Source organism: Poeciliopsis prolifica, unplaced genomic scaffold (genome assembly GCF_027474105.1).
Source record: "Poeciliopsis prolifica strain line A6 unplaced genomic scaffold, Auburn_PproV2 SCAFFOLD162, whole genome shotgun sequence".
NCBI lineage: Eukaryota > Metazoa > Chordata > Actinopteri > Cyprinodontiformes > Poeciliidae > Poeciliopsis > Poeciliopsis prolifica.
In genome coordinates, this window is record NW_026562537.1 from 87,862 (window position 1) to 100,037 (window position 12,176).

The window sequence follows — 12,176 nt, forward strand, 5'->3', positions numbered from 1 at the left end:
AACGGTTCATGAACAGAGAACACTAAATGTACTTTATGCGATTTGTGTCTTGGAAAACTTTCGTTTATTTGTGTGTTTATGTTTTTCTTTTTTTTTTTTTCAATTTTCTTTTTTAAACCAAGACAGGTAGGTCGAATAATGTGATTATCAACTTTTTAGCTTTGTTAGCTTAGCTGCATGTTAACGTTAATGTCTTTTTCACCAGCATTTAGTCAATGAAGGAATATTTGTTTAGCATGATATTCGTATATATAACTTGTCTCTGTTTTTTGACCACATTTAAAGATGAGTCAGAATCTACTGGAGCCATAGCCACCCAAATCAGCCTAACTCTTCTCAGTGAACAAGGTGAGCAACCACATGCTAATTAGCATCATTACAGAAAGTGTATGGAGGTTTCTCTGTCCCTGGTTCTGTTTTATGTTAATTTCACAACAAAACTAAAATATGTATTACTAAGAATTGTTATCAAATGATAATAAAGCATATTTCTGTCTGGACTGGACAGTTTGAAGAATAGGTACTGTAGCTGAACTCAATTTCCCTCATAACTTACTCCCTCTTGTTCTCCTAAATTAAATTAAAATTTTCAGAAATATGCCATTTTCATCACTTTGAGGTGATGATTAATATGAGTCAATTTAATTTTAAAGTTATACAAGTTAGAAGTTATAATTTTATCTCATATTATTACGTTTAAGTGTCTTTAAATAAAAAAGTAAGCCTGTATTTGACTTTTAGCTCATTTTTAAAATCTGCTTTTAATTGAAATAGTGAATTATAATGTATTACAGAGGCCCTCTATTCTTTTGCAATCTCTTGCAATATTGTATAAGTCAATTCATGCGGCATCACTAATACTGACAATCTTTCTATTATAACTCAAGGTTTTTGTAAGGTTTTTCCATGTATTTTAATATCTTATTTGTGAGATAGTTAAAGTTTCTAAATTTTTCTTTAGGATACAAATGGACCGCAAACTTATGTGTGAAACACAAAAGGAAAACAGGTCAAACATGGTCAAAGATATCATTCTGTCCCTTCTATGACATAAACACTAACTATCCGTAAGAAGGAAAAAATACATACAAATTATTTGAACTATTTGCGAGTTATTTTCACCGGGTAGTTAAGTCATCTGATAGGATGAAAAATTCCTGGCTGCGCCCCTGTACATATGGATATGGATGTCGCTGCTGTGATTGGCTGTGGGCGTGTGGAGCCATGATGTAACGGGGAGAAAGAAGATTTTTTTTTCTGCTTCCGTAGCCACGCCTCCGTTTGGTGACGTCACCCATTCCCCAGTATAAAAGTTCGACCACCCTGTGCGGCCTCAGAAAAGAAGCATCGTTAACATCCTCTCGGACCTTGGAGGGTTACATTTACCCAAAACCTTATTTCAAATGGGCCCCGTCGCCTAGCGTTTGCTCCCCCCATCCTCGCCGTCTGAGTTGATTTGGGTGCTACAGAACATCAGCACATCGTCTGGGCTAAGTAAAGGTGAGTTGTTTTTAGAAAATGGTGGAAAGGGCTTCGTTCCCCTCGGCGAGGCGAGCTAACGGCTGGAAGCGAGCGGCTAAGAATGACGTAAAACTGTTTTCTCCCTTTGCCGTTGCGGTACCCGTTGTTGTTTTTTAATAGTTAACGCATTTTTTAAATTCAGTTCTAACGCTCGCATCAAGCTGGGCTGTTTGGTGACAGACGGACAAAATGGTCACCGCAGGTTTCAGGGTTATTGTTGTTCTGATCCAGATAATTCAAGAAGCAGGAGCTAAATTTAAACGACCTCCGTGTGTTTTACAGGCTGAAACCGGTCAGAACCGGCTGCTGCCTTTTGTTTGTGTTGAATGTAAAGATGTCGGTTTGGTGCAGTGACTGTTTTTAATGTAAACACCCCGTTCTTCCTCCTCCTCTTCCTCACTGCAGAACAGTGACATACACGTCATGATGGAAACAATGAGGTTCATGGTGCAGAACCTGAATCTGCTCCTCCACAGCCTGTTCATGTTTGGTTGGAGACCATAAAGCCATTGTTTGTTATTTTTGTGTCAAAACAGATTAAATGGAAAAATTCAGATCAGTTCTAACTGGAGCTCAGTGCGTCATTAATGAATAAATATCCCCATTGTTCATCAATTCCCTCAACTGCAAGAGGTTGTTTTGTCATCATTGTAAGCCTTTCAGTTTATCAAATCGTCAACTAATCTCAGGTTGTCCAACTCTTTATTTTTAGGAAAATAAAATGCAACATTTTAATTATTTTTGCCCATTTTTAACCTTACTCTACAGAACAAAAAAATAAATAAAATACACACACATTGTATTGTATAAACTTCTTGTCAATGGCAAGAACAAAGTGTACAGAGATGAAAATAATAATGGATTTTATTTGGCTTTCAAAACACCCAAGGACACTTTACAACATTTTAAACACAATTAAATGGTAAAAAAAAAATAGCCATAAAAACACAATACTACCAAAATAACTAAAAAGAGAGCAAAAACGTTTGCAGACGAGCATCGACTCAATGTGGACGACAAAATGAAAATGGTAGTACAAGCATCAACAATATAAAAATAACAGACTCAATAATTTAGGATTATTTTCTTTTGAGTGTTTCACAACAAGTTACAGTTAATTTCTGTTAGGACCTACGCGCTTCTGTTTCATGACTCATCTCTAGTGAGGCCTCATTTAGTGGAGATGAGTCACTGAGTCTGTTTCTGCTCTAGGTTTCCATCAGTGACCAACTCCTGAAGAATGGCAGCCATTCCAGCAGGCGGTTCCCTCGTCGCGACCACCGACTACTACCGAAGTGAGTCCGTCCGGCTCTGCTGGCCGTCTCACCGTATGTTTAATCACTAATAAACATTTACCTCCCCCTGCAGGGCGCATCAGCTCTACGTCCAGCAGCAGCTCATGCGGCAGTTCGGAGTTCAGTGGGGAGGTCATCCCGCACCATCCAGGTAAACGGCTTCAAATGTGGCTTAAAGCTGCAGGTTAACGTTTATAAAGAAGCTTTGTTTTTTTAGTTAACTCACCATGTTATGACAGAATGAAACGGATAATCTGAAATGATCCACCTCCTCCATGAGCTACTATTGCTGTCAGGAGGAAGGGCTTAGCGCTGTCAATCATCCTCATGTTTTCACTTCTATAGATAATGGCAGAGAAAGAACTCAACTGTTACAAGTAGCTATGCTAACTAGCCTTAGCATTCACAACAAGATCTGCTAGTTGTGGCTTAGAGAGCAATGGGGTAAAAGGGAGATGATTGACAGCACTGAGTCCCGCCTCCTGGCTCTGATTGGCTGGTTCTATTAGCGCTGAGAGGAGGAATCATTCTTTTGTCTTGTTTCTTTCCACATTTTGTCTCATACCATTCTGTCATGACATCAACAAACATACAAAAAAAAAAGTTTAAAGAGTTTTAACTGCAAGGGAGTTACAGATATTTAAACTTTCACCTAGAAACCAACATTCCCACATGTTGGGGTTTCTCTGCTAACGTTACATCAGTTTCTACTGCTGTTGCCACAGAGGATTGAGTCATTTCTGCTCGGTTGTAATTATGCCTGGAGGTTTTTCTTAAAGCAGCTGCACCATCCAGCTCACTTCCTACTGGTGAGAAACATGCAGCATACGTTTAGATCCAGAGTCTGAGCAGGAGCTGCTCCCTGAGCTGCTCAGTCATCCTGACTCGGCTCAGCAGCTGGTTGCGCCACGCAGAGCAGGGTGGGTTTCTCTGGTTCCGCTGCTTAACTGCTGCTTTGTCTCTCCAGGACTCCCTAAGCAGGATTCTGGCCATTGGTGGTCCAGCTTCTTCTTTGGGAAGCAGCCGGGGATGACGCCGCTCACCGAGGAGGCGCAGCAGAAGTAAGTCTGAAGCCGCCTGAGCCTTCCTGTGATATAGGTTCGTTTTTCTGACCTCCACCTCTGCCAGGGCGGGGGTCTCGGGCGGCGTGACGACCGGTCAGATCACCTGCATCGCCAAGGAGATGATGCTGCAGCGGCAGGCGAGCGAAAGCAGCGAGGCAGGAAGTCCCAACTCCCCGTGATCCTGCCACTGTTCAGCCCCGGCCAGGGGAGAACCGGACCAACCGCCAACGCTAGGCGACGGAGATCATCCCATTTACAACTTCTTTTGTTTTTTTATTTTTTAATAAATATTTGTGGTAGTAATGGCTGCGTTTTTTTTTTCAATTTTTTAACATTTTTTTAATGACTAAAAAACAACAAAAAAGAGAAACTGAGCTCGTTACCATTTGTAACGTTTTGCTTTGTAACACCGTCGCATTGACACCGTGGTGCACACCTTCATGTTTTTGTTACCCTTATTGTCTCCTTGTTATATTGCAAACAGAATAAAGTAGTCTGTTGCAGCCAACGCCGCTTCGGTGTCCATGTCTGTCCGAACTCTGAGCTGCAGCGGAGAATCATAAAAAAAAACAGAATTTAAAGTTTCTGGATCATCTGGGCGAAACTTATGATTCATTTAGTTCAGTAAACTATTCAGATTAAAATTTCTAAGGAAACAACTTTCACTTCCTGGACAAGCAAGAGTGGAGAGGAAAAACTCCCTTTAAATAAAAACAAGCCGTTGAAACAACAGCAAATGATGTAAAGTGGAGAGTAGTAAGAGGGAAACGGTCAGTTTGTCCTGCAGCAGGTTATCAGTGCAGCTCATGTGGATCCATCTTACACAACAGTTATGTGCAGGTATCCAGTACAAATATTTAATTTATTATTTTTACCAATGGCTTAAAAAAAGTGGTCTGTTTGTAGACGGTGTTCAGACGGCTTTTCCAGTGACGAACAGAGTTTGAATAACCTTTAGGAGGAGAGGGAGTGTTGGCTGGCTTTGGTCCAGGAACTGCAAACAATGAAAAGCAGAACTTCCTGCTGGGGCTGAACTCAGCGACTCCACGTTGTGTAACTGACTCACACAACGCTCCAGATTGTATCGGATATCTGTGCTTATTGAAAAAATGAATTAAAAACTGCAGCAACAGCAGATTTAAAATAAACTAGATATCTAATTTATTGTAAATCTGCTGTCACTGCAGTTTTGTATCAAACTCCAGCCTTGGCATTTCTGCGTATGTGCAGAGTCTGCAGGAAGATGCAGCCAATCTGGTGAATATGAAAATGGCTACAGGAAACACCCTGAAAAAGTTCAAATAATGTAGCTAAAATCAAGGCCTTAAAATGTCTTGGATTCTGTTTTTTTTTTAATTAAAGTTGATCATACAGTTAATACTGTTCCCAAAATTTATTGTTGCAAAATTATGAAATCTTGTGGCAAATCTATGTAGTTTTTTTCTTCTTCTTTTTCTCTGAACTTTCTGTAGTTGTAGTTTGGCCTCCATTTATCTTCATTGCGTTCCCACTGGAGGCGGTTCAGGCTATTGCTAACTAATGCTAACTAATGCTAACTAGTTGGTTTGGTGTTTTTTTGACCAGTCCTAATTTATCGCAGGTTTGTAGTCTTTCATACATTTCTGTTGCGATATATATGTTGTGATGCTCCCTTTTTTCTTACATTTTATTCATAACGGTTTTCTAATTAACAGCAGCAGTTAGAAATACATCTTGACTTGCTAAACAACTATATTAAAGTCTGAGGTTTTATGTGGTGAAACCTGCGTCCAACTATTTTACTGCTTTTTAAAAAAAGCTTGAAACTCAATCGGGTCTGGTTTTGGGTCTGGTTCTGGGTCTGGTGGTTCTGGGTCTGGTTCTGGGTCTGGTTCTGGGTCTGGTCTGGGTCTGGGTCTGGGTCTGGTCTGGTTCTGGTTCTGGTTCTGGGTCTGGTTCTGGGTTTGTGTCTGGTGGTTCTGGGTCTGGTTCTGGTCTGGGTCTGGGTCTGGTTCTGGTCTGGTTCTGGTTCTGGGTCTGGTTCGGTTGTACTTTGGATCACATACCCTCCCTGGTCTCTACCTCCTGATTCACTAGGATCTTAATTAATCTCTGCATTTCTCAATCCAACCATTTCATGACTCATGAGTGAGTTGCACAGTTTTGAAATAATTTCTGTGAACATTTTAATTTTGATTGGCCATCAGATGTGATCTAATCTGGACTTCCTGTGCAGATTTTCTACAAGCTGTAAGAAACCATAAAATAATTGAATGAATTTACAATAATTAATTCATTATTGATGAAAATTCATTTCCATTTTCAGTTGAGTTTGACATATTTACAAGCAAATTTTACTGTTATAGAAAAGTTCACAAAGAAAAATATTACACACAGATGAATGTTCTGAAGCATTTTATGTATCCATTTATATACAATTCAAATTGAATTAAAAAAATAATTATTAATTAGTGCTAAAGGAAAAATCAAATGTTGCTGTACATTCAGGGGGTCAGAAGATTTCTGATTAACTAGACAAATCCAACCTTTTCATACACATTAACATGATCCAACATGTAATACATTGATAAAAGTAGGAATAAAATAACATATTTCAGTCAGAAAATCACTTTCAGAGAACAAAGATCTGTTTGTTGTGTTAAAAGTTTAGCATTTTATGCAAAGTGACAAGTTTTTTTAGGAGTGTCAGGCTAAAAAATGCTCAGATTGATAATTATCCAATTATTTTCTATTCTTACTGGATTTCTGTCATGTTTGGCTTCATGCAGCATCTCGCATAATTAGAAAAAAATAACTTGTTTTAATTTAGAAAATGATTTAGTTTGTTTATAGAACGTTTCATCTCAGCTTTCAGCAACATGTGAATCAGCACTGAATTAATCAACTTTATCTGCATTATGCGATGATAAAGGAGAAAAAATATTTGTTTTCAAATGAACATACATTTTTGTTTTAACTTGGAGAAAAGCATTGGGACCTGCAGACTCAAACTGTGAATCAATGTGACGAATCCTGACGCACGGATTTCTCCAAATGAGTGTAAAATAGGCTTATGTAAGCAGAGCTGTCCTCCATTCAGAGGAAAAACCAACAGAGAGCGAAGCGCCGGCTCTGCCTGATGAAGCTGAAAGAGGTTTTTCTTTGCGCCGCGTTTGTTCTTCCACGCTGCAGTTTTTCTAGTTCACTGGCTGCACAAAAAGCCGCCGACTTTGACCTCCATCTCTGAGCGACTAGGTTCCCCTCGGTTCAGGTTTTACTGTAACCGTCAGTAAAAAAATACATATTAAATGTTTTTAAACAGTTTTACATGTTTCTGTTGTAAAGGAAAGAGGGAAAAGCTGTTCCTTTGGGTTCTGAAGGTTTAATTAGTGATTAAATTAACTTTTTAATCTCCACTGTTGAGCTTCACAACTTCTGAACCAAATAATGAAACCAATTAAATTAATCACAATCAATCGATTAATCGCCAACTGGAGTAAACAAACTCCAGGAAGTGACAGAAATGACAAAAATGTAGGATTAAGAATCTTTGTCAAAAGTGAAACATTTTATACTTTGGAAACTCAGAAAATTTTTAGATATTTTTCTCTTACATAACTTAAAATGTTTGACTTTTCAAACCTGTGATTTTCTACAATTAATCTAAGTCTTTTTATCATTTTTCTTTTTTTTAAATTATATTCCTCAGAAATTTCCTTTTTTACTCTCGTATTAATCTAAAAAATTTTGTGATTATTCTCAAAATTTCTGAATTTCTTTCTTTCAAAAATGTAACATTTGAAACTCAGAAATTTCCAAGTTTTCTTAGAAAATTTTCAACTTTTGAAATGATAAATTTTTCAAGTTTTTCCCAGAAAACTTATGAGATTAATCTAAAAATGTCTGACATTTTTGGGCAGAAATTTATCCATTTTTTTTAGTGGTTCTAATAGTCGTTTGTAAGTATCTATCGTATCGTAAATGAAAAAAGATTGGTGCATCTCTTGACACACTGCACTAAAGGAATGCTGCATCAATGCACTGTAGACATTAAATGTTTATTTTCTTATTTAAAAAAATAAGTTTAATTATTTATTTGTGTTTCTTACATGTTTTAAAATTATGCAAAATAAATTTTGGTGGTTAAATGAAAAATTTGCCGATTGTTCCAGTTATTGTTTTATGCTGCCAGCGTTTTAAAGATATTAATGAAAATTTTCCAGAGGTGATCATCAACAGTTCAAAGCAAAAGCAATGAAACTTTCTGTCTGCTGGACGGTTTCTCTCAGTCTTTCGTTTGCTTCGTCTACTTGAAGTGTTGGTCTGCCGGGTTGGCCGGTTTGGCGCCGGGAGACGACGGCGAACCAACAGCGATCTCCATCAGCAACCCTTTGCTTCCTGTGGCAACCGGGAAGAAATATAATTACACCAGAAATATGTTGTCACCCAAACTCAGATGACCACTGACTAATTAACATTTTCTGTAATGGAAAATATTCAGTAGAACTCAAATTGTTCTCTTTTAATAACCATAAGTCTCATAAATGGGGTCACATTTATCATCTGACAGATTTGATAAATTTGCTTTCATTTATTAAACCAGCAAGCAGGATGAGAATAAGCAAAATGTCTTTCTTTATATTTTCAATTTGAGCCCAAAATAATTTAGGGTTAGGGGTAAGGTTAGGGTTAGGGTTATGTAATACAATAATTTAAGTTTCCCTTTTCCCTAAAAAACCTGACTCAGACATTTCTGGGGGTTTTCTAGAAAATTTCTCAAATTAATTTAAGAATTCCAGATTTTTCTAGCAAACTTTCCAAACAGAAAATTTCAAGTTTTTCTGTAAAACATTATTTAACTTTTCAAACCCAGACATTTTGACGTCTTTTTGTTGAAATGTCTGAAAGTAATCAAAAAAGTTTTTTTTTACTTTAAATCTGTTAAACATTTTTAGTTTTCTAGAATTCTGACTTTTAAACTCTAAAAAGTTCAAGTTCTTTCAAGAAAACCTATAAGATAAATTTTAAAATTTTTTATATTTTTCTAGCTAATTGTTGACTTTCAAAGTTTTCTGTAGAAAATTTTGAAATGAATCTAAAATTTTGTATAACAAATTTCCAATGTTTGAAACTTTGAAATCTTCTTTTATGGAAAAAGATTTTGATTTTTAGCTCAGAATTTGAGTTTTTTTCTGAGATTTGTTTGAATTTTCAATTTCAGAAATGTTCAGGTTTTTTAGCATTTTTTTAATTTGACTTTCAAGCTCATAAATTTTAGTTTTTCTAGAAGATTTCTGAGGTCAACATCAAAGTTTCCGGGTTTTTAATGAAATTCACTCGTTTTTCTACCTATAATGGGCCTAGTAAGCCGTTGTTATGTTGCGCAATAAAAGGTGGGATTAAAATCGGCTTAAACAGAAGGGAATGTTTTACCAGGAGGAATTCCCGTCCTGATCCAGAGGAGGATCTGTGTCATGACAGAGTGGTTCTGCTGGGGCATCGGGTTCATCCCGTCTGGACTTGAGGGAACACCTGGAAATAAATCCGTCCACATTTTGTTACAAACTCGTTTTGCAGGCTCTGAGAATCCGAGCTTTAAAGTTTCCATCAGTCGTCGCTCTCATGCGCTGAACATGTGTGATCATGTGCTGCCGGAGTGAACGGGACCGGGACCAGAACGGAACCGGGGCCAGAACTTTATTTAATGTCAGTTCATGTGTCAGGCTGTCCCGGCTTGGCTTGCCTCTGTGAACCCGTTCATCCCCAGAATGAACCTGAACCTGTTCATTCCTGAAACAAGCTGCAAATTTTTCATTTAACCACCTAAGTTTATTTGGCATGATATTAAAAACATGTAAGAAACACAAATAAATAATAAAACTTATTTTTTTAATAAGGAAATAAACGTTTTATGTCTACAGTGCTGAACCTGAACCCGTTCAGAATGAACCTGAACCCGTTCAGAGTGAACCTGAACCCGTTCAGAATGAACCTGAACCCGTTCAGAATGAACCTGAACCCATTCAGAATGAACCTGAACCCGTTCATCACCAGAATGAACCTGAACCCGTTCAGAATGAACCTGAACCCGTCAGAATGAACCTGAACCCGCAGAATGAACCTGAACCCGTTCATCAGAATGAACCTGAACCCGTTCAGAATGAACCTGAACCCGTTCATCTCTAGAACGAACTGAACCGTTCAGAACGAACACTGAACCCGTTCAGAATGAAACTGAACCCGTTCAGAACGAACACTGAACCCGTTCAGAATGAACACTGAACCCGTTCAGAACGAACACTGAACCCGTTCAGAATGAACCTGAACCCGTTCATCTCTAGAACGAACCTGAACCCGTTCATCACCAGAATGAACCTGAACCCGTTCAGAATGAACCTGAACCCGTTCATCTCTAGAACGAACACTAAACCCGTTCAGAACGAACCTGAACCCGTTCAGAGTGAACCTGAACCCGTTCAGAATGAACCTCAACCCGTTCAGAATGAACACTGAACCCGTTCAGAACGAACCTGAACCCGTTCAGAACGAACACTAAACCCGTTCAGAATGAACCTGAACCCTGAACCCGTTCAGAACGAACCTGAACCCGTTCAGAGTGAACCTGAACCCGTTCAGAGTGAACCTGAACCCGTTCAGAGGAACCTGAACCCGTTCAGAATGAACCTGAACCCGTTCAGATGAACCTGCATCTGCTCCGTCTAGCTTCTGTTTCTGTGTTTCTATGTAAACAGAGTGAAACATGTCCAAGTTTCCATTTAGGTCACTTCCAGGTGAATATTCCAGAACTTCTAGTTTCTCTGTTTCTGCTGGGACAATGTGTGCTGGTATGGGGTAACTGGGCCTGCATGGTTGAAATGAGCGAAACCAGTTTGGTTTGAAGTTGTTCTCTTCAGACCTACAGAGGAACGATGGAGTCAGCGAACAGCTTCAGAAGCCAGAGATCAGTTGAACATTTAGAGTCACATAAAGACGGTTTCAAAGTCCTTCAGTGGTTCTGGGTGCAGCGCCCCGCAGGCCCGGAGGGGAACAGGAAAGAGAACCACAGCAGCTGGAGGTGGAGCAGATGTTGCCATTTTAATCCCTGATTGATTGGTTACAACAAGCTGTGCTGTTGTAAGAAGATTGAACTGCAGTATTATCTTGACTGAATTTAAAGCTGCTGCAAGCCGTGTTTGTGTCTGGGTTTGTCGTACTTCTGTAGAAGTGGTTCCGGCGAGCAGGCATGCTGGAGAGTTGACGCTGGTCATGATGCTGCAGACATTCACAGACTGATGGACCTACCGGGTCAGCACCCTGAAGACGGAGAGAGACAGAGAGAATGTTGAAGATCAGCAGGCCGCCATGACAGAGATTATGTTCCTCAGTGATTCCCATCATCATCATCATAGACAAATCTGGAAATACAGCAGGTCTATTATTTTATATGTGGTGGCATCCAAAGGGGCGCTGAGTGTCTCTGCTGCCTCCTCCAGCTCGCTCAGCGACTGAAAGTACGATGGCCACCACGCCAGGAAATGCCTAAAAACGCAAAAACTACCGAAATGCAGAATTTTGTTTTCTGCAGAAAATTTCACTAATGAGTAAAAGCACAGAGACATGCAGAAAACGCAAAAAGACACAGAAAACAATAAAACACAGGAAATGTGGAAACACAAATAGGTGCAGAAAATGCAAAGAAAACAACAAAACAGAGAAAAAATGCTGAAGCTTTCAGAAAAATGTGAAACACAGAGAAAACAGTAAAATACACAGAAACTCAGAAATGTGCAGAAAACGACAAAATGCAAAGATAATGCTGAAATGTACAAAAAATGCAAAACACACAGATAATCAAAGAAAACGCAGAAGCACATAGAAAACTGACGTGCATTAAATGATGAGATGATGAGTTATTATGGGAAAAATGTCATGTTGCATGCAGATTATCCTTTTATAACTCAACGTTTACATCAATATTAATGAATTATTGACATTCTCCCACTTCTTGCTGCAGTTACTTTTAGTTTTGTCTCATTTCATGTGAACTGAAACAGAAAACTAAAAGAATTTGGCAATATTTGATGTTTTTGTGAGGTGGTGATGTGGAACGGAGAACGTGTTCAGGGCAGGAAGCGCTGATCTGATCTCACCTGAAAGTCCAAACAGAGGCACAGATTCGTTCCAACTCAAACAGTTTGATCTCCTGTTGCTATTATTAGCTGCAGCGCCGTTTATTTTTCGCTGTTTGTTGTTCTGATCTTTCTGTGGACTGGACCGCACGCAGCGAATGCATGACTGAACAAAAACATCCACTTCT

The 12,176-nt window shown here is 38.8% G+C and overlaps 1 protein-coding gene and 1 long non-coding RNA gene across 3 annotated transcripts; one reads left to right on the top strand and one right to left on the bottom strand.

Annotated features, from left to right (window-relative positions):
- Window positions 1–110: 110 nt before the first annotated feature.
- Window positions 111–4,388, top strand: LOC129356263 (pancreatic progenitor cell differentiation and proliferation factor B-like). Of its 2 annotated transcripts, XM_055025860.1 has the most exons (6): window positions 111–126; window positions 286–348; window positions 2,734–2,816; window positions 2,890–2,967; window positions 3,784–3,877; window positions 3,945–4,388. In XM_055025860.1, exons 3-6 carry the CDS (start codon window positions 2,762–2,764, stop codon window positions 4,057–4,059), a joined length of 342 nt encoding a protein of 113 aa, XP_054881835.1. In that variant the 5' UTR covers window positions 111–126; window positions 286–348; window positions 2,734–2,761; the 3' UTR covers window positions 4,060–4,388. The 2 variants fall into 2 exon arrangements, with proteins under 2 accessions (XP_054881835.1, XP_054881834.1); XM_055025859.1 differs by lacking the exons at window positions 111–126; window positions 286–348 and adding an exon at window positions 1,324–1,500.
- Window positions 4,389–6,830: 2,442 nt separating this feature from the next.
- LOC129356261 (uncharacterized) lies at window positions 6,831–12,176 on the bottom strand. Its single transcript, XR_008605386.1, has 4 exons — window positions 12,010–12,176; window positions 11,074–11,173; window positions 9,293–9,391; window positions 6,831–8,257 (listed from the first exon to the last, which is right to left on the bottom strand). It is a non-coding gene; the product is annotated as an uncharacterized LOC129356261 (long non-coding RNA).

What these genes read in the sequence shown, in the direction of transcription:
- LOC129356263 (XM_055025860.1), top strand. Translation starts at nt 2,762, where the DNA reads ATGGCAGCCATTCCAGCAGGCGGTTCCCTCGTCGCGACCACCGACTAC. An exon ending in GACCACCGACTACTACCGAA is followed by an intron (nt 2,817 to 2,889) that starts GTGAGTCCGTCC and finishes CTCCCCCTGCAG; the next exon opens with GGCGCATCAGCTCTACGTCC. An exon ending in ACCGAGGAGGCGCAGCAGAA is followed by an intron (nt 3,878 to 3,944) that starts GTAAGTCTGAAG and finishes CACCTCTGCCAG; the next exon opens with GGCGGGGGTCTCGGGCGGCG.